Raw genomic sequence first — 25,932 nt, forward strand, 5'->3', positions numbered from 1 at the left:
AAAGAAAGCAAATGCAAGGTGTGCTCAAGGAATAACAAATGGTCCTGTCTGTTAAGAATATGACACCTACGCAACAATGCTGACTGTCAAATTTCTAGCAGTGAGAGCATGGCCTGGCACACAGTAGCTGCTTGGGAGTTAGTAACTAAGTGAATGAGCACATGCAAAGTATAAAAGGGTGGGAGGAGAGAAGAAAGCTCTAGTAGGGACCATCTTGGCACTGCCGGTGCATAGACTGGGGCTTTTATCGCCCAGTAAGGAAGGTTTGGAACGAGGAAGACAGGCATGAGCAGCTCTGTGCTTGATAGTCCATTTCAGGGGTGGCAAATGTGGGTCAAATTCAGAAGGGGTAAGAAAGACCAGGGAAGGTGTTGTACCAGGCCCGAGGGCCCAAGCCAAGAGAGTCCTGGTGGGAAAGGAGGGACAGTTTAGGACAGGGATCTTAATCCTGTGCGTCCCATGGACCCCCTTGGTAATGTAGGGAAGCCTACAGACCTCTGCTCTCATGAACTCTATAAATCACAAGGGGTGATCTAACTGCCTCCCAATGTTGCAGCGGTGAGCAAGAGCTGCTGTGGGCATATAGTATAACGTACCATGAAAACATATCTGTTGGGGACCGAGTCTCTTGTGCTTCTCACACTCCTGAGGTTTGTTGCCTACTTTCTTACCTGAAGGAAACACTAAATTCCAGGTAGAGATGTGTGAATGTAAAGATATAATTTTTTCTCATCCAAGTTCATGGATTCTGCATTAAAACAAGGACAGGCACGACTGTCCCAGTCTTCCAGAGCTGAAAATATTATTCTCTGTTCTGAGCTGGTTTTCTCTTTCCGTTCTTCAGCCCTGCATGAATTCCCCAATGACATCTTCACCAACGAGGATCGAAGACAGGGGGCGGTCGTTCTCCACGTGCTCTGCGTAAGTACCCCTTTTGGGGCTCTGCTGGAGGGTCCAGATGGGAGACCTGGCCAGTGGTGGGTGGGCATAGTGAGATGAAACCTTGGTGTGGGTCCTCCGAACCCCGTGGAGGGCAGTCTCCAAATGTACCTTCTGTAGGAGGCTGTAGGCTCATAAGCTGGGAGATAACAATGTATTCTTTCCTTGATATCAGAGTCTAAACTGTGGGTTCCCAGGTCAGCAAGATTTGCTGTCTGCTATTTAACTTGCTCTCTCTCCTCCAGTGCCACCCTCTTGGGGAACCCTTTACTAACCAGCCTCTCTAGAATGCCATCATCTTTCCCCATCCTGGGCTTTGTTTTTCTCCATATCACTGATCACTATCTGACATATTATGCTATCATTATTTGTTTCCTGTCCATCAGCCTCACTCACATGCAAGCCCAGGGGAACTAGGGCATGGTCTCACACATGGCTTCTTTCCCAGACCCATTTCTGGCACGCGGTAGTGACAACGTATTTGTGAAATTAACAGATTACGTGTCACGCCGCTGACACGGCATCTGACCTAGAGTAAGCGAGCAAAAAAACGTTTGTTCTGATTCCTAATGTCCACCATTGCCCTAGAGCTTCCTCGGCAGACCCAGGGCATGGAGGGTCCTCACTTTTCTTTGCCCCTGTTTGGAGATCGTGGGGAGGGTGTGTACGTGAAAATATATCTAAGGAGTGGCTGCAGAATCAGAAAGACCCAGGCCAGATCCTGGATTCGGTACGCCACTGTGCTTTCCCGTCTCTGTGGTATTCACTCTCCCCCGAAATGCTCTTAATTCCATCTTGGTTATTTATTGCTGTAAAACAAATTCTCCAAATTTAGTGACATACCCAATGACCACTCTCTGTTATTCACTGGGTCTGTGAGTCAGGAGTTTAGAAGGGGCACGGAGGGAATGCTGTGTCGCTGGACCTGGGTCCGGGAGGGGACAATCCAGATGGCTGAGAGTGACCCCAGCAGCTGGGCTAGAGCCCTTGATGCTGAAGAACCCCCCCTCCCAAGAGGGTTTCTCCGCCCTGGAGCCTGGTGTCCGGGCTGCAGTTACCAAATCACCAGCTTGGCTGGGACTGTTGGCCAGCGTGCCTCTGTGTGACCTCTCCGTCATGGCTCCCTGTGGCACTCCAGTACTTGGAGAGGGACATTAGGTGAACAAGGAGTAAGCCCCGTGGCCTGTAATGCTCTGGCCTCGGAAGTCACATGCATCATTTCTACAAGATTGTATTACTGTCACAAACCCACCACAACTCAAGGGCAAGGGACAAACACCTTCCTTTTCAGACCACACCGGGGGCATAGGTGTGGAGCCCAGGTCCGCTGTCCTTGCTCTGCCTGTGGCTTCTGACAAGATGTTTAGCCTCCCTGGACCCAATGCTGCTCCCAGCTTGACTCCCCTTGTGGTGAAAGCAATCAACTCTTTAGAGCTTTCCCCACTTGCCCCACTTCCTAGAACTCTCCTCTTGAAGAAAAGGCACGAGAAATCTTTTTTTAGCAAAGACATTCTCTGAAAACACCATATAAAGTAGACTCTTTGCCATCCTCCCTGCCCTTCAGGAGAGTCACACACACAGAGCAATTAATATGGTTTCCCTTGGCACCAGTGAGGCTCCCCTGTCTCCAGGCCGAGGAGATCCAGTCACTGCAGTTGGACTGTAGTAGGTTGGCATTTTCCAAAGAAGGGAGAAAAGGAACTCTAGGAAGGAAAGGGGAGCCTATGATCAAAGATGTAGAGACTCAAGAGTGCAGGGCGTCGGGAATGAACAGAAACTAAAGACAGGGAAGGTGGGGGCAGGGATCACCTGGTAGGCACCATGAGGTGATTCAGCTGCTGAGCTGGAAGTAGGGGGAAGCAGATTCCTGACCTTGCATAGGGAGTAGGGTCAGGCATGGCCAGAGATGACCCAGCATGGTCTATGCTCTAGTCAGGTGACGAAGACCCAGGCAGGCCACAGAGAAAGGCTCAGGGCCATTTGAGCAGGGGTCCTAGAGTCTAAATACCCTAAGAACACCCCAGGCATGGGTGTTCATGAGCATCAAGAGGAGGTGTAAGGGACTGAATGTCATCTAGCTGCCTCTGGGCCCCCGAAGAGCAGGGTCTGCCCATCCAGTGAGGCAAAGGCCCCAGACTTGTGTCCTGTCACCCCAGCCTGCCCCAGGGAGAGGGTCTGGGTCTGTCCTTTCATTGGGATTCACTGATGGTCATGGTGGATCTAGACCGGAGAACTCAGTCCTTTCAGATCTTACTCCGAAACCTGACTAAACTTTTCATTTGCACTCAAACTCCAAATTCCCCATTCCAGTTGGGCCGCATGGGTTTGCTCTTCACATGGGGCTCCGTAGAGCTCGTAGCCTTCAGCCTTGGTCGATTCCTGGTCTGTGGACATGGGTGCTTTTGAAGACACCCCAAAACAGTCTTTTAAATCTTCACAACTTGCTTCTCTTTTTCTTTGACTTTCCCAGAAATGCTTTCCCCTCTTTTGTGAGCTTCATGGAAATCAAATAGCCATTTCTGGTTTAACTTTCCAAAGGCTGCAGTTTTCATTTTCCCTTGAATCCGTCTGGTTTTGTGGATTTCAAAAACCCTAAATCCCGAGATTGCCCTAAAAAATACTTCTGCTCCTTCTGACTGTTCTTCATGGTTGGATTCTTTGCTAGTGTGGAAAGTCATCATTGGTATAACTGTATCAACAGTGAATATCCCCAAGAAAACACACTGGTCTTAGAACCTCCTTAATAGCCAATCTGTTATAATGTTGAGACACTAAAGCAATGTTCTCTGTCTGTGAGGAAATTTGCACCTTATAAGCCCATGGAGGCTGCCCTAAATAGAGAGAGAGGCCTGTGAATAATTTTGTGATTTAGGAATATCTTGTGAAATTTGCTAATCATCCCCCTGGTAGATAGTTGAATCTTTGAGATTATAAGACAAGCTAGTAAAAGCTTTTCTCATCTAGTAAAAGAAGCTTTAAATAATCAATATTTGAAATTCTTTCTCAAAATGGGCTTGTCCTTAGTAAGTCAATTTCCATTACAGAAATTAATACCCTCTGTGTACCTTGTCAGCATTCAAAAATATTCTTCTTAAGCTTCAAGTCTTCTTTTCACATTTTTAATGTAATTCCCCTCTTCTGGTACACATATTTCTATGTGTGTGTGAGAGGTAGTATAAAGGATCATGTAAGTGATGAAGTTCTAGAACCTAGGTGAGGTTCGGTGGGCTGAGGTCCGGAGCCGATGACCAAGAAAGAATTCTTGAGACATCTTTGGTGCAAAATGGTGGTTTATTAAAGCACGGGGACAGGACCCATGGGCAGGCAAAGATGCAGCCGCCCCTGGTTGGGAGGGATGGCAGGTTTTGTACCCTGCAGTTGGGGGAAGGTGAGGGGAAGGGAGGTTTCAATGGAGTTTTCATATGCTAAAGAGGGCCTACAAGGTGCCAGGATGTCAGAGGCCTACAGGAGGCCTTGCCCCTGCGGCTTGATCAATGTTATCTTTAGACCAGCTATTAACATTAAGATAGCTGGGAGACTTTTTGGTGGGATGTCACAATCCTGCTATCAATCGCCTTTGTTAGTGAGATTTAGGACATTTGTAAGCCAAGGGAGACTCCTGTCTAGCAGGATTGTGATCTCTGCAAGTTAACTATTTGCTTATTGTTCGCGGCAGTCAGGGCTGCCTGAGGGATGCTACACATATGACAGAGGCGGAGCGGATGGAGAGGGGGGTGCAAGGCGCCAGCTTTTGTTTGGTTTTCAGCCAGCCCCGTGCTCCCTCATCATAAGGACCTATTTAGCAAGAGGCTTCCATAAGGTTAAACAATAACCTTGTTGTTTAACCCTTAAAGTGTCCCTGCTTCCCTTCCTCCTGGGGATTTACTTAAAAACAATCCTGGAAACCAGCTCCAGGTAACAAAGCCCAGATACAAAGGTGGGTCAGGCCAGTTGGAGACATCCGATCAGTGGGGGGTTGCATACTGTCTCCCTAGCTACCAAGGAGTATGGGTCCCTGCCGTTTGGGAGCCTTTTGGGCACCAATTCTAACCAAGGTGATAGGCTAAGTCAAATGTCTACTATAGGGTAAATTGTAATTCAGTTGGTCACCTAGCATCACTGTGCAGCTTTCTCTGTGTGTTACAATTTCATTGGCTACCTGTGCGTGGCCAGGCCCGACCGCATGGCCTTTGCCCTTAAAAGCTAGTCTGTGAAACAGAGAAGGGTCGCCACTCTCTGTAAGAGGCATGGCCCTGGCTGGTCAGTTTGATTCTTGATGCTTCGCACGAAATAAAGCTTTGCTTGACCTTTGCTTTATATCAGTCTCACTCCTTTAATCACAGACCCATTATTGGGGGACCTAACAGATCGCAGTCCTAAAAATGAATGTATAGCCCTTATGAAGGCAAATTCCTGCTGAGTGAATCTGGCTGGGAGATGGGCTCCTTAACTGGTGCAGGAGCTCAGACCCATCCATGGACCAGCCAGGAAAGGTTTAGGAACGAGAATGTTTCTAATGCCCATCTTTGTGTTCTAAAACCTGGGTATGCTTGGAGAAGCCCCACCAGAAACTCAGGTGTCAACCCTGTGCATGCAGAAGGGACTTCCTCCTCTGTGGAGCATTAGGGTCGCCTCCACTGGAGCCACACCAGGCTTCCCAAGGCAGCAAAAGAATGCATGAGCCACTGAGAGGTTTCTGGCAGAGAATACATCTGCCTCAGGCCCAATCTGTCCAGTGGTAGGGACTCCTTTGTCCACATCTCGGTCTTCACTGCACTCCTATATCCGGTGCTGATTTTAGGAGCTCATGTGTGTTCACAGGAGGTGGGCTCTATTCGGGCTGGAGCATTTCAGAATTAGAGGCTAGATTTTTGTGATGGGTCGTCAAGCCAGGGCTCCCTGGGAGTGGAAGTGAGGGCCATTGATCTCCAGCCCAATGGTGTCCGGGACTGCATCCCAAGCATGGGGACTTTCCTGTACCCCAGTTCCTGTCCATATTTCTTTTCCTCCTTCTGTAGCCCAAGGACTCTTTAATCTGGTCTGAGAATTTAGGGAAACTGGCTCTGTGAGCCTGCAACCAAATTCCATCTTGTTCCCAGATCAGCCTGCTTTTTAAACTCAAGGAATTTACTAATTTCTGTCTCATGGTTCCATTAGGACCTGGCTTGCTCTCCAAAGCTGCGGGAGGAAACCAGTTGGCATCCAAGGAAGTGATGGGGATATGAGGCAGAGGGGTTGGTGTGGGGGGGGTGGCTGTTTAAATACCAGGCTCCCTCTGGAATTGTGTTTTTTCTAGGTCCATTCCATATTGCCTCAATGTTGCTGGTTTTCCAGGGCTCCCAGACAGATAGAATGCCTAGATATCCTGGATGTATCCATTCTGCCCTCCCTTTCCACACTGTTCTCATGCTGGCCCCTTTTGTGCACCTGTTCTGCTGGCTCTCTCCCTGTACCCTTCACTCTTTCTCAGTTCCCAGCCAGCTAGTCACCAGCCAGACTTAGTTGCCTTCTGGGTCTGGTCTTAACCAGTCAACATGATCAAAGTACAGGCCTGCCCTCAGCAGATACAGACATTGGGGCAGCTTCTGAAGGAGGAGTCTGGGCTCTGCAACCCCAACCCCAAACTACCCCCCTCCACCCAGAGCTTAAAGAAAGGCAGATTTGGATGTGTTCTTGGAGCAGCCAGGAGGAGGGGTCTTTCTGGGGAGGGCCCAGGTACCACGTGGTCTATTCCCCTTTCAGTCCCGGGGGAGGAAGCTGTCTGGAAGGGGCCTCACCAAGGGATGTCATTTCCTTGTGGCCTGAGTTCCTTCCAGTTCTCTCTATTTAATTTTAATATCTGGAGTAGTTTCTCTGGATGTGCCCCTGTGGGGCCCAGATTGCTTTTGTTAAGAGCCAAAGAATAAACTATTTGCTGCAACAGCCGGTTATTAGAGGGCAGAAGGGCCAGGCTACCAGCAGGAGGTAGAGGGGGCCCCTTCCGCTGCCCCTGCCCCGCATACCAGCCCAAGAAGAGGCAGCTTTGCATGTCAAAGCTCTTGGTCCACCTCCACCCCAGGGGTGATTTTTGTCTCTCCAAGGCTATCCCTTGCTTTTTTGGCTGTGAAACAACTCCACTTTTATATGCCAGCCCTATCTAATAGAACTTTCTGTGCTGGTAGAAATGTTCTCTGATGGCCTGGTCCAGTAGGCAGTCTGCTGGCCTGTGTATGTCCACTCAGCCCTGAAAGTGTGGTTAGTGTGATGGAGGGACTGATTCCTTATTTTTATTTCATGTTAATTAACATAAATTTAAATAGCCTCTTGTGGCAGGGGGCTGCCCTGGAAAGCCTTCAGATGGATTCAGACTCAGCGTCTTCCCTTCCTTTTTTATGTTGTCAGCTTGAAATCAAGAAGCAGAGACAGGAAAAAAGCAAAGGGGTGTTGCTCCCTCATTTCATTCTCTTCAGGGCTAGCCTGGGTTTAGCAATTCAAATGCACGGGGTGCAGGGAAGTCATTGCCAGGACCCAATGGGTTGTTTGATGACGAGGCAAGACATCCAGATTAGGAGTGAGGACAGTTACCTGTCACCCACAAGCTCAGCACTTTGGAACAAGTCAGAGAACTTCTGACGTCAGTTTCCACATCTGTAGAGTGGCAGGTGCATAGTAGGTGCTCGGTAAATGGTAGGTTTTTGATCTTCACCTTCTCTCCATCCCACACCCCTCTAAGGGCAGCTCTCATGTGATTAGCCTGTTACAAACACCTGTCATGGGTCCAGAGCCAGATCCACTCAGAGGCAGCCCTGTCCTCCTGAGCAGCCAGACAGGGGGCATCAGGAAGGCCTCTCTGCAGCTGGTGTCTTGCCAGACCCAGGGCTCTGGGAGAGAGGCAGTTGCTGGGGTTTGAAATTTAAAGGAACCTGTATGATCTGGTCAGCAAGGTCCCAGCAACAGTTCACTCACTGGGCAGACGTGTTTAGTTAAGGGATTTCACCCTGGAAGAGAAAAATGATTAGAAGAGCTTGTGGAATTTGCTGTTTACTCTTGGAAAAGTGCTGAGCATGTCCTTAATTTGTCAGTGTCAACACAAAGCTAAAACTGGCGTCCAGAGAGGATTAGCACGAAGAGAGTAAATTATTATGTTTCAATAGATCTTAAGTTATTCCCTCCCCTCCTTGCTCCCGGGACCCACTTCAGAAGGCTCAGGTTTAACCATTAGGTCTCATGGGCTTGCTGAGAGATTGATGTCCCCAGGACCCCCGAGCTGGATACAAAGCATGAAGAGGGTTAGAGCACACTCTTGGAATGAAATCCATCTGCATTCCAGTCCTGGCTCTTCATTTATTAGCTCCATAGCCATAGGCAAGTTGCTTTGCCTTGCCAAGTCTCAGTTTCCCTCATCTGTCCCTGGAGATAAATATGGCAGCCACGTCATCAGGTTGCTTTGGGGAATACATGAAGGCAAGCATGCCAGGCTCTTGGCAGAGTGTCTGCCCTGCATAGACAGTGCCCCACCTCTCCTCATAGTACTTGCAACCTGTGTGTGCCTGCCCACCTCCCAACTTCCAGCCTGCACAACTCTGGGCTTTTTCTGGTCTACAGAGCCCATTCTACCGGAATGCAGGACAGCCCAGAAGTAGCCCTCGGATGGAGCAGGCTTGGTTGGTAAATATCTCCATTCCTTCATGCCTTACTTGGGCTAAGTGAAACATTTGTTCTAGGTTATATCCCAGAGTTGCCGGAGCAGGTAGAAGCTCTAGGTGCCCAGACAGTGCCTTGCTTGATAACACCTTGATTATCTGCCCAGCTCTCCTCCAGCTCATTTTTCTGCTTGTCTGTTGCTGCTTTCTGGGAATCTCCGCTTCCAACTAAAGGACTTGCACTGGAATCCTGATACCCAGTTCTGCTTCCGAGGCACAGGTTGAACAGATAAAACCTACCATTATTGTTATGTACATTGTTATGCCTGAGTTTTCAAGTCTGAGAGACCACCAAGAAGCCAAAGCACTGATGCAATCACACGAGGGTTTACTTGACAAGCTTAAGCTTGGGCCCAAGTATACCTGGCACAGCGGGGTAGGGACTTGGACCCCGAAACAGATTACAGTCAGAGTTTTTAAAAGGCAGAGTAGGGGTAGATTCGGTGGTGGGTGAGGATAAAGGGGATTATGGATGATGTAAGTCTCTAAGGAATTCTGGAAGCAAGGTCTCCAGGACCTTGAGGGGCTAGCTATTGTTGGGAGAAATGTTATTTATTACCAATAATAAAAATCTTCTCGTGAGACCATTTAGATGTCTGTCAGTGGGCCATATGCTTGGGAATGATTCTTGACACTATCTTGGAGGTTTAGAGATAAAGTTTTCTAAAGGAATTGTTAAAGTAGACTTACAGGATCCTGGTCAGACCTGTTAGGGTAGGGGGTCGGTCAGGGTAGGATTGTCCTTAGCAAAACCTCAAGGTGAGGGCAGTTAAGTCCCCAGGGGAGAGCCACTCTGTCTGTTTCAAGAGCTTGTCAGTAGGTAAGGAATTTTAATGATTTTCTTCTGCCTCTGTTTCCCACACCAGCTAAACTTGAGGTGGGATGGCCTTAATTTTCTTGGCCTCCACACAAATCAGATACATAATGCCAGTTGCAGAATTAGGAGATTCCAGTCCCTTTTAGACATCTACAGACCAAGGGGTGACATGAATTCATCTACTGTCTCTGTGAATCATATCCTGAACCCTGTATGATATACAAAGAGCTTGAGAATGAGCCTTGGAGCAGACACCATGAAATCTGGCCCCTAACAGTGAGGGCAGAGCGTGAACACATGACTTAGACACCAAACATTTCCCCATGGGGGCCAGACACCGGGAGCCTGCTGTATGCTTCTCTTCATCTTATGTATTATTTGCTTCACTCATCCCCACTGTCTGCATTTTTTCATTTATTTCGTTATTTGGGAAATAAGTTTTATTTATGTGCTCCTCTGAGATGATTTGGCCAACAGCCACAATTTATACACAGTAGCTATGCGTTGACTATTTGAAGTTTTGTAGTAGTTTTTCCTTTGAAAAGTGTAAATACCAAAGCTAAGTGAATGATCAGGTACTGCTGTTTGGATTTGTCATATGTCCTGGTTTAAAGAACTAGTCTGTGGCAAATATTCAGCAAAGCACTCTGGATAAAGTAGTCCATTACGTGCTCTAATTTATCAGAAAATACTCCATGTATTTTAAATGTTGATGCCTGGTGGTGTGGATCTTTGTCAGTGGTTTCCTGAAATCATCAGGAAACAGACAACAGAATCACTGTTGTGTAGAGAAGCTCAGTAGAAGACCTGTGGTGTATCATGCCTTGCAGCATCAGAATAAGTGCTACCTGGAGGAAACTTGGTTTTCTGTTCCCTCTATCTGTCATGCCTCCCACCCTAACCCTGACTCTGGTATGATATAGAGACTCTGGATAGGAGTTTCAAGTTTAAACAACAACAACAAAAAAGCCCCGACCTTAAAGCCCAGAAGCTTCTGCACCGAGGGACCCAGATCTGCAGCCTGTTCCACAGTCTGAGGAGCCAGTTTCCACCTCAGATTGGTACCAGAGGAGCTCCTGTGGCCAAGAGGCATGTCTCAGGCAGGGTCCCCCCCCCCCCCCGCTCCCGAAAAGCTGGCCCCGAGACAAGGAGTCAGGACAGGAGCTTCCTTGGGGGGATGATGCCGGGAATCACCCAGCAGGGCTAGGCAGAGGAGGGGGCATCGAATAAAGGCTATGTGGTGAGGCCAGTTACACATCATGGTCACGGTGGCTAAAGCTTAGCCCCATGGAGACTGGCTGATTGTGGAGAACCTGCCCCTCTGATCACCCTAACTGAGGTGGGGGGTGGGAACCGCAGCCTCCTGTCAGTCACTGCTGAAGGCTGCACTCCCGGAGGAGCTGAGCTGTTCCAAAGCCCCAGTCAGTAGACGGCAGTTGTTCAGTTGCCACGCCAGGCACGTGAGTACCAAGATTGAGGGTGGGCATGACACATCCCAGCCGGACCGCTCCAGATAGGAGAGGACTTGCACCTGTGCCCACACCGTGAGCTCCTTCTGAAGATCCTGGCCAGTGCCTTTCTCTGCATCGTTTCCCCAGCAACACCTTCCGAGTCTGAGGCCAGCAAGCATCCTCTGTGTGAGTTCACCCACTTGGGAATTCCCAAGACTGGCTGTTTGGCAGACGGTCATGCAACTTTTCGCAGACTGTCTGAACCCACTTGGGTTGGTGGGGAGCAGAGCAAGTTGGTGTCTTCTCATGTGTGCCTTGTCAGACTCCCTTCCCCTGCAAGGGTCCTGTCTTGTCCCAAAGCCTGGGTTCCCTTCCATGTGTTCCCTCCAGCACAATGTCCGACTTTGAACTTGACAAGTTCTGTTAGTTCTACCATTTCTCAGGATTCCTGCGATGGTCAAGAGTTCAAGAGTTCAAATGCTGACTGCCGCAGACCTTCTGCATGGCCTTTATGACTCAGGGCCTCAGTTTCCTCATCCATGTGTGCGGATGACGCTAGCCCCTACTTCATAGAAGTTCTGCTGCCAAGTAGGAGAAAGCAGGGAACATGCTTAGTCCAGTGCCTTGGCTACAATAGGAACAAGAAAACATTAGCTATCACGTTACTTTATTGTTCTACCCTGGATCCTTCTTGGGTCCCTTTCGTGTCTGGATGGTGGCCATCCAGATGATCTTTCTGGCTTCATTCTATGGTGGCCATTCAGATGATCTTTCTGGCATTCTTTTCCCTTTCCATTGAAATTCAGCACTATTCACACCAGATCAACACCCTGAATGCAATGTCCTGGTCATGCTCAGAACTCTCCCCAGTTACATCCCCCACCAACGGAGGGCCAACCTGGCTTGGAAGGGAGGGCATTGGGTGTCAGAGTCAGATCACTTGGGTTCAAATGCCAGCCTCAGTGCTCTTTTTAGGTACAATTAATAGCTTTGGGCAAATAAACTTTGTTCTCTGTGCCTTAGTGTCCCTGTAGCATGAGGATAATAGTAGCATCTGTTTCTGAGATGCTATCTTAGTGCTTGGAGCACAACCTGGCGCTTAGGAAATGCTCCTAATTGTCAGTCATTGTCCTTATTATTATTTCAAAGTGTCCCCACCATCTGTGCATCAACTAGTTCAGTTTTTTTTTCTTTTCTTTCTTTCTGTATACCAGTATAGGATAGCCTAGCAAAAATGGATTCTTCACCACCCACCAAGAAATCCCAGGGCCTCCCTGCCCATGCTTCCTGCCCATGCTTTCCCATTATCTCTAGTCTTCTTGCAGTTCTCCTCCAAGCTCCTTCTGGATGTTATCTCCTTGGAATTTTCTCTTACTTCCCATAAGGAGAAGTGGGACTTCACGTTGTCTCAGATCTGCATCCTATTCTAAATCTCCACTTTCTTTGTTCACCCCCCAAGGAACTTCATGCAGGCAGCCCTCTGTTAATAACACATCTTGCCTCTCCCCTTCTTCCCATATGAGTATTAGTGAGCTGGGACCATGCTTTAATCATCTTTATGTTCCTGTAATACCCAGCATAGCACCTTGCATGCAGGAATTGCTCACTGAAAGTGTGATGTATGAGTAAATGAATGGATGAAATGGGCTTAGTATCTTAGCTGCTGAGTATAGGGTCTGTTCACTAAGCTGGTAAGAATTAAGCAATGAAAATAATAGGGTACTTTCAGAAGGCTTTGGGGTTCATCAGTGCCAAGTATAATGATATGGTCTTTTAGAGACAGATCTTCATTGAGAGAAGTGTACTGAGTTAAATGCTGAGGATACCCCAGCATCCAAGGCAGGAGTGGATGAATTAAGACAAGAACCCAGAGGCTTCCTATTCCAGTGGCATGCCTTTCTTACCACAGTTTCAGTGCTGCCCAGGTAACTTGGACATTACAAAGATCCAGTGACAGTAGAGACCCTCCCTTACAGAGATGTGTCTGTTTCGCCGAAGACTCAAAGTCCTTTCTGAACATTTGCACAAAAACGTAGCAACTAAACAAACATCATCATTAATGATAATCACATTGTTCTCTAACTTTGTTAAGCTAAATTCTTTCCCTAAAGGATTGGCCTTGATCTACTGAGGCATTATTTCAGAACCAAAGGCAGTGCCCACATATGAAAGGGACTCAAACTGTGTTATCAGTTAAGGATGAGCAGAGGTGACATTTGGGAACATGGCTTTGGTTTCCTAAGCCCATTTAGCTTGGAGGATCCAATGATGAAAAAGGCTTGTTTGCAGCAGACACCAGGATTCCAGGGGATCCCTCTCATTCCCTGAGATGCCAATGAACTTCTTGCTCTCTTCGAAGGCTCCTGAAGATTTTCCAGAGCTGTTCCTGTTGCTGCCGGTGCTCTCTTATTCTTACACTTTCAGGAACCACAAGGACCCCCAAAGATAACTTGTCCTTTCAGAACTTACCAGCTGTTTCACTAGGGAATTTGGAGCCACTTCCTCCTGGTTCATAGGACATGTGTAGTAGACTGGCAACCATCAACTATCCCACTTACTGAAAACTGGGCCCAAGATGGTGCCCACTTACCCAACTCTTTACCCTTGTAAAGCCTTGTGTCCATGACAACCTTTGGCTCTCTCAAGACTTTTATTTCCTAAGGCTCTCTTCACATTTTTCCCATCAGATCTAGGAGCTGTTTGTAAATATATTTCTTGGTGACATGCTTTTTCACCTAGAAATCTCAAAGCAAGTATGCAAATCAGGTCCAAATGTGGCCCTCATTCTTGAGTCTTTGGTTGGGATGTTTTCACTGATTCTCTTGACATATCCTTAGCTCCTTGGTAGTGAGCAGATTCCAGAGGTAATCATGGAATCTGTCAGCTATTTCTTTGGTCTCTGACGGTTCCAGTCTTAGGTGCAAAGGTGGAAGCCAGAGGATCTATTTTTTCCCTTCCTAAAGTTGTGAGAACAGTTTTTCTTTGTGATATGGACTTCAGGGATTAAGGCAGACATGTATTTTTGGCAGTTAGCATAATGCTTTTCAGCATCTGAAGCTGTGATGGGACCAGCAGTTTTGGCATTTGCTGGGCCCTCTTATCCTTTCCTGGACACAGGCCCAAGTTCATTTGACTCCACCACTCTTGGTTTTACAGAGCTGGCTTGAGGCAAGACCCATTACGCTCATCTTTAGAGGAGCAGGGCCTGGAGGGTTATGTTATCTCCAGGCTCATATACACATAAAACATCAGAGTGGGCACATTCCTCACACAGATGCACATCTATGGATCTATTACCTTTTATAAAAAAGACAATTGGAGATCATATTAGGCATGACTACTTAAAGCGGGATATTGGAGAAATGAAGATTGTGTGTGTGTGTGTGTGTGTGTGTTCGCGCTTGTAATCTCTCCCTTAGCAACTCAGCATGAGTGGACATGCAGTCAGAATATAGTTTGAAATGGAGCTATGAATTTTTAAAAGACAGCTGCCTTTCATTCTCCCCTGTAACCCATTTAGCCCTTAGTTTGACCACCTCAGCAACTGTCACCACCACCACCATGCAATCCCCCTGTTGCTCAGGCTGGACTCAGGAATCAGCGTTGACTCCTCCCTTCCACAACACCCATCAACAAGTCCTGGCCATTCCACCTTCAACCTATGTCTCCATCCCATCCTCTCTCTCCAGCTCCACTGGCATGGCCATCATCCAGGCTACCGTCATCCCTCACCTGGACCAGGATCTCCCCTCTCACTTACACACTGGTGTCCTTTAAAAACATGTGGGGATCAGAAGTGCACTTCCTGGCCCTTCTGATCTCTCCAAATTCACTTTACCTGAAACACCTGCCATACTTCAACCCCACACACCTGCCCTCCCGTTGCTCAAATGTTTCAAGCTAATCCCACCTTAGGGAGCTAGGTATATGCCCTTCCTCTGATGGCACCTGGACCCTCTGTACTGATGTCTCGTGCCGCCACATCTCAATCCTAGCTTACCTGTGAATATTCACTGATGGCCAGCTGCTTGAAATTCTGCTCCACTTTTTGCTCTGCTGGTCAAGGAACCATATTCTTCTATACCAAAAATGGCAAAAAGAAAAAAAAAAAAAGAAGAAGAAGAAGAAGTGAATCGCCTTGTCTCCTTTCTTGTAGTAAATAGACAAGTCAGCTTAGAGAGGAATCTGTTCAAACTAGAAAGGGCTCAGCATGACTGAAGAAGTAATCGGCGATGTCATCCCTTATCAAATTAGCTGGCCCTCATTTAAAAAAATTTTTTGGAAAGGAAAGGAAAAGCTCTTCTGTGAATGTATTCATATAACTTGATTTAGTGATGGTGTTGTCACGGAAACGCAGCATGCCAAGGGAAGGGGCTAGGGTGCTCTGCACTGTAGGACACGGAAAGACTTCAGTTTTCCCCATTGTGATATTTTTCATGATAAGATGCAAAGAAAGCATACTCGCTTAGGCATCAATACGTTAGCCATGCTGCTTTGGATGTCTTCAAATCAGTTGAGTAAATGAGAGGCTCTCTCTGTTTGTCTTTGAGGTAACTGGGTGATGACCCTGGACCTGTTACCAAAGGAGAAGAAGGTATGAATAAGGGAGGATGTCAATATCTTAAGCTTATTTAGTTCCATGATGGCTCAATGGTGGGCAATCTTCTGTCCAGAGGCACCAGTGACCAACTCTGTGGCCTTGAATAAGTCACTTGCCCTTTGGGATCTTGGCTTATTCAACTTTAAATAAGAAAAATATTCTCAAGGTCCAATCTGACTCCAAGAGCCACCCCTCCCCCCAAAAAGACTCTGAGATCTATAGTTTGCACAGTAGAAGCCCCCTAGTGACTTCCCCCTTCTGAGGAGCCTGGAGTTCCTGGATATACATGGGAGTCATGATATTGCCCAGCTAATACTCACCAGGCAGTCATGACGAGCTTCAGTCCTGGGCTATAACCAGGCACTCTCAAAGGCTCTGTATCTTCTTGTCATGGGTGAACTGGCATGCCTCCATGGTCCTGGGGTTAGAGCAAGTCACGTGGCCAACATGGGCAGAAGAAAGGCCTACAGCTGCTCAATATAAGGAATAGAACTATTGTCCAGAAACAAGAGCCAGTGCCTCTCCCAAAATAACATTAACAGCTGCAGACCAAATGCCAGATGATGCCAGACCTGGTTTGCCCGTGGCTCACTGTGTCCACATCACTTCTTGCCAGCCACAGGCACCAGGATGGAATGTCAGCAGAAAGGCCACTTGATGTATTTTTGCTTCTCTGCTGTAAGCTTGTGGGGCAGGGATGCCCCTGTTCCATTTTTCAGCTGTAGATGGGCCCAGCAGCAGTCCAGGTGCATCCGAGCTGCCCTGAAGTTCAAAAAGCAATCAACCAAGTTGTTGGGAATTTCTCATCTCCCACTAAGATGCTTACAAGGGAGGATGGGGGAGAGAAAAATGGGTCAGGTATGAAAAAAATAATGTACAAATTCAGCTGCCCAGTTGTTTTGCTCCCAGGCCATGAAGAGAAAGAGGAGAGGAGAAGTATGCTGGGTCCTCTGCACACCCTCTCCTCTGACTACCCCCCCACCACCACCACCTAGTGTCTGTCACCCTCTCTGTTTTATAATTGAGTAAGCCAAGGGCTGGAGAAGTCACTAGTCCCCGGGAACAAATTGCTTGTGTCCTGTTTAGACCAATGCCTGTGTTAGATATCTTGGCTTCCATCAAACAAAGAAGTATTTCCTGGGACCTTTGTAAATGATCAGGGCAGAATGGACACAAGGAGGGATAGATAAGCATGGTCCACACCTGCTCGGCGTCCGACATCTTGTAAGACATGAACTGGGAAGCATCACACAGCAGTGGAAGATGTAACCGTGTGCATGTCGGCTTTTCCTGCCACATGGCTGTTCTCATTCCCATTGTGCTGATGGAGGGATAAGGCACTGAGCTGTTAAGTGACTTGCCCCATATCATATAGGTATTACCTTCTGCCATTTTACAAGTTGAGGAAACTGAGGCACAAAGAAATTAAGCGACTTGCAGAGCACATAGCTCAGGAGTCAGAGCAGAGTCTGACCCCAAGCCTTAAGGCTCCAGAGTAGGGGTGGTAAGAGGGAGAGAGCCTCCCTCCCATGACAGTGACTTGAATGGCAAGTTTGGAAAGGGTTCCAGGCATGATCAGTGGACATGTCTGTTCAAGGTTTTCAGTCTTTATTCTAGATAAGCTCTAGAAACAACCTCCTGAGCTGCCAGAGAAGCCAGGGGGTCCTCAGGAGTGGGCATGGGGCCCTCAGGGTAGTGTCAGCCAACCTCAAGTCCAACACCAAGTGGGCTGGCATTCTTGGACAGGCTTTGCATCCCTCCATGTCTAGATCCAAGAGTGACTAGGGTCTGTCCTCACCACTCCCTCATCTACACCTTCAGGAGAGGGACCACCAGACCAGACTCTGGTCACCACTTGGGCCTGGGCCCTGCTCTGGCCCTTTGCTCTCGTCTGAGCAGCTGGGCTGCATCAGAGAGTGGGACCCTGGGGCCAGTGGTGTTGCTGGGTTCAGCCAGCTCTTCTGTTACCCTCGTTTGTCTGAAATTCCGGAAGCCTTTGAATAGCACGTGTGATAATTACAGAATTCCCACATATATTGATGAGAAACAGCTACATAAATAGCATAGCTTGGTATTTACGAAGTACCAGTTTTCTGTAAATATAGAATTTTGGTAATTACTGCCAAGCAGCTCGTCCACCTTCTGGAGCTCTTCCCAGGGGACACGTCACATCATCTCTGTGGCCAATGTCGCGGAGTAAGTGGGCACAGGTCCATGAAGCAAATAGGCAGTCTGGAACCAGTGATCCCCAATCTATTTTGGAGTATGGGGATTCCTTTTTGACAGACGAGGAGTGTGTTGACCCCTCCTCCACCATCTATGCACAGACGCCTGTCCACCGTTCCAATAAGCCAAGCTTCTCAGTGGGCCCCTGGTCCACAGATTGAAAACCAAGTTTCCTTTACTGACCTAGAGTAGCATCTCCCACCCTGCTTTCTCAGGGCACTCCTGGAAGGAAGATGGTCATAGGTATGATGTGGAAAATAAGGGTTCTTTAGTAGCATGTTTAAGAAATGTTAAGGTATTATGTATTTATTTTCTCAATGCAGGATTTCTCACAAACTCCAAATATGCTATGTTGGGCCATAGCCCTCCATATGGGATGTATAATAGCAGGGCTTTCAAACTCACCATAGATTCCATCTCTTCACAGAGTAGTTCATAAGAGTTTGCAAAGCATCCTACTTTGGGGAATAATGACTAACCATTCTCAGGGCTCATTAATTGATCTTGGCTCAGCTCTCAAAGGAATGGTATATCCGTTATCTTTCACTGCGTAACAAATAACTCTCCATTTTAGTAGCTGAAATCAACAGCCGTTTATTCAGGTTCTGGTTCTGTTGGTCAGCAGTTTGGGCTGAGCTCAACAGGGTGGTTCTTTTGATCTTGGCAGACCTTCCTCATGTGTCTGTGGTTGGCTTTCAGCAGCCAGATAGCTTGGCCTTGGACAGATGACCAGCTGACAGCTGGGGCAGTGAAAGCTATTGGGCCACATGGTGTATCAGTCTCCGTCAGGCTATGCTGGGTTTATCTACATGGCAGCAGGATAGGGTTCCAAGAAAGCAATCGGAGGTAGCACTACGCTCACCTCTGCCACATTTGTTCAGAGCTGTTCACAAGGTCAGCTCCCATGAATCCTAAGCCAGGGAGAAATGAGCAAGAGAACTGGAAGATTCTAAATGTCTAGGGTCTTTGGAGAGGCAGTTTGTTTGGGAGAACGGGCCCAGAGTTATTGTTGAAGCTATGATCCTATAACAAACAAAAAGAGTTTGCGAACCTTGATTGCATGTTTATTTGGGGTGCCAGAGAGGGAGGGGTTGCTGCTGGAGATGACACAAGACTAAGTCCACCCTGTATCCTCTCCTCCGTGTGCCCAGTAGAGGTGAGTCTAAACTTCTCTCTCCCAATAAAATAGTATTCTTAGGTATGGAACCCTACCAGTGAGAGATGAGCAGGAATACCCCTTTAGTTACCAAGAGTATGAAGTTAGATTCTTTCAAGCCTGCTGCAGCAAGGGAGAATGTTCCCGGAGGAGCATTGGGAATGTCTCTGGAAGAGGAAGTTAGCCTTGGGCCACATGCCTTTGAGGAGGGATGGAGGAAGAAGGAATGGTGGGGTAGTGGTTATTTGGGATTCAGGGTTCAGTTTTATCCGTGTGCTATTAGACACAAGGCTCAGAATTTGCCCGTCTATGTGGAAATGTCTGAATTCTGTTGGGATCATTGTGATTTGGTTGCTGGTGGGCAAATTTTTGTTTCCTCATAGGCGAGGATGGTAGTTGGTCAGTAAGAGACTGTGCCATGTGCTAGCCTCAGCCGTGCATGGCCCTGAGATGCTTCATCGTGTCAGAGGCATCGCAGTCTCAAGAGTGAATTCCCAAATGGAGCAAAGAGTTAAGCTGGCAGGTTGCAACCTTGGCCCTCCCCTGAGACTTCCTGTTGAATAAGGGAAACACTACACAGGTGGCCATTGCTCAGAGGAACCCTTGCTTGGTCAGCCTTCAAAGTAGCACAAGGATTGGAGGAGTGACTCTTGGAGTATCCCTGGGCAAGCCACTAGACTGCCAGTAGTAAAACCAGCGGGTGGCTGCCTGTCCCTGCCCAGCTCTTAGACACTCAGGGAAGTTTGTAGAAAATCATGCAGGGAGCACTTTGAGAGCACATCAGCACATATGGTGTCTGTGGATGAAAGACAAAGGGCCAGTGACAAAATGGCACCCCTTCCTGAGTGAAACAAGGCAAACAGGGCATGGAACTTAACCACAAAATGGAGACCAGCAGCTCACAACCCTCCGTGGAAAGCCTTGTGCAGTGCACAAGCTACACAGCTGTTCTCAGCAGTCCAAATTCTTTGGAAGGAGGTTTTCTATTCATCATCTGTAGCAGGGTGAAGAGTGTGGCCATTACTCTGCTTAGTTCAGGACTTTATGTGAGATCATTGTTTGTTTTAGCTCATAGCACTTAATAAAGAAGATTCTTTACCCTACATCCTTCAGTCAATGAATGTACAGTTGATTCTCATTAGTCACAGATTCTGTATTTGCATATTCATCTACTTGCTAGAATTTATTTGGGACCCCCAAATCAACGTTCATGCTGACAGACATGCACAGAGTGGTGACCCCATGTGCACGTTCTCGGCTGAGGTTGAACGAGGCAAGGCTCTGCGTTCTTGTCTCAGCCGATACTGTCAACAAGCATCCTCTTCACAGTCTTCCTAGTGCCAGGGTTTGTGCATTTTTGTGCTTTTTGTTGGTGATTTGCTGTTTAAAGCTGTCTCCAAGCATAATGCTGAAGAGCTCTCTAGCATTCCTAAGCACACGAAGGTTGTGATGTGCCTTACAGAGAAAATAACGCGTGATAGATAAGCTTCATTCAGGCATGAGTTATAGTGCTGTTGTCTGTGAGTTCAATGTTAATGACTTGACAGTATTTATTAAGTGAGGTGCTGTTAAACAGAAGCACCCATAAAACAAGGTTCTGTGTTAATCATTTGATGACAGTGGTGTGAGTTGGGGCTCTCAGGAACCCTGCATTTCCTCTGTGAGGAATGCTTCAGTATTCCCAAAGTCTGTGTTCCCAGCGATGGGAAAGGGCATAACTACTGTGAATAAGGAGATTCAAGGATGTGGCCACTGCCTCCTTGGCATTCACCAAGTCCTCAGTGGCAGTTAATGGACAGAGGACCCTGGCCTTCCTCAGCAGGAGCAAGGAGCAAATCTGAAGTGTATCAGGCGAGAGCATCACTTTATTTGAAGCATTTGGAATTGCCTGCAAGGCAGGGACACCTGTGTTCATGTGCTAATACCAAGACACATTCAAGAGCTAAATATTAAAGCGATCTGGATTGTCTGTGTTAATGTTCCTCTCCATTAATGCAAATTTGAGAGTTAACGGTATTTTCATTTGCTTTGTAAATTTTGAAACTGGGTCTCTCTCTTTAGTTAATATACTCCACATTCCTTTATCACCATAATGATGAGGTATTCTCATGAAAACTGGACCTTTTGGGCGTGCCTGGGTGGCACAGTTGGTTAAGCATCCGATTCTTGCTTTCGGCTCAGGTCATGATCTCATGGGGGGTAACGTCGAGCATCAGCCTCCATGCAAGGAGTCTGCTTGAAGATTCTTTCCCTCTACACCCCCCCTCAATAAATAACCTTTTAAAAAAAATTGGGCCTTTTGTATAAGGACCTTTTTTTCTCCTTTTTTCCTTGCCCTAAATTCTCCTTTTAGGGGAGAATCGCCCTAAATCATATTCACAGAGCATCTTTTTTTTTTTTTAAGGTTTTTGTTTTTGTTTTTGTTTTTAGCAGCCATCAAAAGAAATGAAATCTTGCCATTTGTGACGATGTGGATGGAACTAGAGGGTATTATGCTTAGCGAAATAAGTCAATCGGAGAAAGACAGCTATCACATGATCTCCCTGATATGAAGAAGTGGAGATGCAACGTGGGGGTCTTGAGGGGTAGGGAAAGAATAAATGAAACAAGATGGGATCAGGAGGGAGACAAACCATAAGAGACTTTTAATCTCACAAAACAAATTGAGGGTTGCCAGGGGAAGCGGGGTAGGGAGAGGGTGGTGGGGTTATAGACATTGGGGAAGGTATGTGCTTTGGTGAGTGCTGTAAAGTGTGTAAACCTGGCAATTCACAAACTTGTACCCCTGGGGCTAATAATACATTATATATTTATAAAAAATTTAAAAAATATTTTTAAAAAGATTTTGTTTATTTAGATAGAGCTCATGAACGGGGAAGGTACAGAGGGAGAAGGAGAGAGAGAATCCTAAAGCAGACTCCACTGAGCAGAGTGCACTGCAGGGCTGGATCCCAAGTCCCTGAGATCGTGAGCTAACCTGAAAACAAGAGTTGACGCTCAACCAGCTGAGCAACCCAGGACCCCCCTTTCAGAGCACCCTTATAGGCAGTCCCTGAGAGAAAGGGCTACTTGGGGAATGTGACATGCGCTCTGCACAGTTGCTTACTCTTTTTTGGCTAGTTGAGGGGCAGTTGTATTTTACAGATCATAACAGATTTTCTGTGTTTCTAATTTCTCATCTGACTCTGCATCTCTTCACTCTTCTAGTTCCTTTTATGTCCTTTCCCTTCTTGCCTGGCATTTTAAAGATTAGATTTTTTTTTTCCCTTGTTATATGCCTACTTTAGTGGCAAGAATTTCATTAACCATGGACAAAAAAAATACCAATTCCCCAACTGTGCCTGTCGAAGAGACTTCCTGACGGTCACCTCTCTTACTCTCAGCATACCCATGTTTTCCTCCAGGCTCAGGAGTTCAGTTCTAAGTAGAGAACCCAGTTCCAACCTTATCCTTTCCCCCCACTATCCTTACCATTCCCAGGTTTCTCTCTCATTTCTCTTTTATACCTCTTTACCCAGTGGCACATTCCCAAGCCTAGTAGTATTTTCAAATCACAATAATGTGTGTCTGTGTCTGTGTGTGTGTGTGTGTGTGTGTGTCTCCATCAAAGAATGCGTATCCAGAATATGCAAAAAAAAAAAAATACTGTTACATATCAATAAGAAAAAGAAAGCAACCCTAGGAAAGGAAAAGCACAAAAGTCTTAAACAAGCATTTTCATAGAAGAGGAAATTCAAATGGTCAGTGGATTTATAAAAAGTTGCTCAGGCCATCATTCACCAGGGAAAGTTAATTAAAACCAGAATAAAGTACCACACCACATCTACCGGCATGCCTGAAATGAAAGATGGACGATCCCAAGTGTCGACAGGGATGTGGGGCCCCCGGACTCTCTTCTGCCAGTGGTGGGAATATAAATTGACGCAGTCACTTAGTGAAACTGTTTGGGAGTCATTTACTGAAGCTGAGCAAGCAACATGGGTTTGCACAGTGACCTAGCCATCCCACTCCTATGCTATCCACAGAAATGTGTAGTATGTGTGCACCAGCTGTACGAGAATGTCCACAGAAGCACTGTTCTTAATAGCCACACTCTGGAAACTACCCAAATGCCCATCAGTAATGAAAGAGAAAGATAAATCCTGCTCTCATCCCACTATGATAATGATCCACACTGATCTCTAACAACTTGCAACACTGTGGTTGAATCTCACCAACACAGTACTGAGCCAGCCACAAAGGAGAGTGGACTGTAGGATGCCACTTAGGTTAAAATACAGAAACAGAAGTCAGGATAATGGTTGGCCTTACAGGTTAAAGACTACAGGGAGGATTTTGGGGTGCTGGTCATGGTCTGTTGTTTCTTGATCTGGTTGCTGATTACATAGGTGTATTCATTGTATAAAAATTAATGAGCTGTTCATTTATAACATGTCCATTCCAATAGGAAGGGAAACATAAAAAGAGGATCCCTGTGTCACTGATGACATGGTGGCTGCAGCTACACCAGAGTTCAGAGATGCTCCCTGCCCTGCCTAGCCCAGCTCTGGGCAACTGCCTGGGGTGTGATATATACCATATACTATGTTATCTGACCCATAGTACAGATGAAGACACCAAGACTCAGAGAGAACAGATGGCCCATCCAAGGTCATTCAGGGATTATGTTCATACAGAACTAGAACTGGAACTAGGGTCTCCCAGACTCCAGAACTTGCCTTCCAAAGGAAGGACCCTCCTGCCATGAAGAGGAGAGCGGGGGGCTCAGCTGGTGCTCCAGGCAAGGGTCCTGCTCTGGCACAACCAGAATAAGCCAGAAGCAACCAGAAACCTTCTGCACAGTTGTCTCTGCCTGAGTGCCCATTTTAAATGCAAACGAATTCTGTGATCTGCCTTGAAAACGCAAAAGCTGTTACTTTACACAAATATGAAACCAGAAGGTTCTCAGAGGCCGATAACACCAACTCCTCCACATCATACATTCCAAACAGTATGGGAGGGATGAAGCCAGCACCAAAGTGAGGAGTAAACATCACATGTGTTAGGGGGTGGGTGGTTAATGTTGCATGAAGACTGGCGAAGCGGATTTCCTGACGTTCTGCTTCTACAGCAGTGCTGCAGGAATGGGCACATTTGTGTTTGATTGGCCTTATTTCCAGAATTATTTTCAGAAATGGGAAAGGAACCTGAGGAGGAAAAAAAAAAAAACATCTCCGGTCTTCCTTCCCTTTACGGTGCAGTCCTAACTCATTTGTTACAATCACCAAAGATCAATGACAAGTGTTCATGAAAAGAAAATCGATCTGAGTAACACTGCTGCTGAAAATGTATTTGAACTGTATAAATATTGAAGTAATTTACAAATTACAGATAATTTTGTGCTGATATCCTCCGTGTGCCCTGCCCCTGCTTCTTGTGGGAAAACCCCACAAAACCATCCGTGATGAGAACCTGAGACACTGAAGGCTTGAACCCCAGCTGCTTGAAGAAACGCCCACATGTGCAGCTCACATCCTGATTTTATAGCAGTTGTTTATTCTTTCTCTTTAGTGAACATATTTTGCTTAAACCTTTCAACACAATGTACCTTTTAGGCTAAATCCCTGATGGAAACTTTTCAGATGAAAAAGAACAGCTTGTCTGCAAGACAATCATTATAATAATGGTGATGATGGCGTTGCACCAAGGAGATATTTCTAGAAGACGTTGGCACTGCCCTAATCCTCCTCTACCCCCATATATGTTTTGTTTTCCAGGAAATGAGGGTCCCGTTGCACCCAACTCTCTCCTTATCGTTCTCACTTCCTTCCTGCAGTCAAGATAACGCTTTCTTGCACAAACACCATTAAGGGTTTACCCCAAGGTTTGGGCAGGCCCTGCAGGAAGAGGATTTGGAGATGTGATCCAAAGATGTGGGACCTCCCCCATCCTCCACCTGCCTGGAATCACAAGCTCCTCACTTCTCAGGATTAGTCTTAGGATGCATGGTCTCATTTCTTATCATTTCTAGGGAGACCTGTGGGTGAGAGCTGTGTGTGGTCAGCCCATGTAGTTCCCTCTTCTTCTGTGGTCTCCTGGCTTGCAGGTCCTTGGCTACCATAAAATAATCAACATGCATCGTGATACTACTACAGTGGACAGGCTACCAGGCCCTGGGGGGTGGGAGGCAATAGGGGCAGGATGAGGGAACAGCTTCCAGTCCTACCCACCAAGAGATCACAGTCTCACAGGGATCCCAGCCAAGGGCAATTCCAAATGAGAATCTAAAGGATCCTATGCAGCAAAGCATATCACATCAACCAACTGGGGGGACCTGCAGTCAGGCTGAAAGGGAGCATCGAGACGGAAGATAAGCGTTTTGAGGCAGTGCCGCAGGAGACACACCTGAGCTGGGTGCTGAATGTTGAGGCCCAGGTGGGAATTGCATGCTAATCTCTGTTGAAATCCTCGAGCTTGCGAAGTTGAGAGATTATGCGTGTATGTATTTATTAGGTCCTGAAAATATGTCAGTAAGTAATCACTGTTTGGGATCAGGACAAGCCGCTGGTCATCTTTTTGCAAACTAAGCCTCCTGTTTTCAGACTTTCTCTTACTGAGAATGCAAATGTCAGGGTATGATTCCTGGATCGGGGTGGTCAATGAGCTGGAACGCAGGATTGGTGTTTCCAGGTGAAAGCACCTCTATTTTGTTTTCAAAGCTACAAACATTTGACTTTTACTGTTGCTATTGTTCCTTATGACTGCAAGGGGGACATTAGAGATGGGGTAAAGTCTGAGTTTGGGGCTAAATTAGGTTCCTGGACTAAATACCAACATGTGGGAAGAAGGCAAAGATGGGGTTCCCACCCAATACCCCGCAATTCATGGAAACCAGCAGGATATCCAAGAATTCAACTCAATTCAGCTCAATTCTGTTACTGTCTACCTAGAGACAGCATCTGAATTCCCAGGATAAGGGCGAAGTCCTGCAAGAGTGCCCCCTTCCCCACTTCAGACACCGTGTTCAAGCCCATGGGGTGTCTCTCCTGTGCTTCTGACCAGCCAGTTACATAATTAAGAGG

General features: G+C 46.9%; 1 protein-coding gene across 1 annotated transcript in view; it reads left to right on the forward strand.

Annotated features, from left to right (window-relative positions):
* SLC24A3 (solute carrier family 24 member 3) overlaps positions 1–25,932 on the forward strand; it is a 500,344-nt gene that overhangs the window by 278,842 nt on the left and 195,570 nt on the right. Inside the window, exon 3 of the mRNA XM_044263528.1 lies at positions 845–921. Coding sequence (XP_044119463.1) covers positions 845–921 — 77 coding nt within the window. The remainder of the gene's footprint in view (positions 1–844; positions 922–25,932) is intronic.

The sequence above is a fragment of the Neovison vison genome, chromosome 8, assembly GCF_020171115.1.
Source record: "Neovison vison isolate M4711 chromosome 8, ASM_NN_V1, whole genome shotgun sequence".
Lineage (NCBI taxonomy): Eukaryota > Metazoa > Chordata > Mammalia > Carnivora > Mustelidae > Neogale > Neogale vison.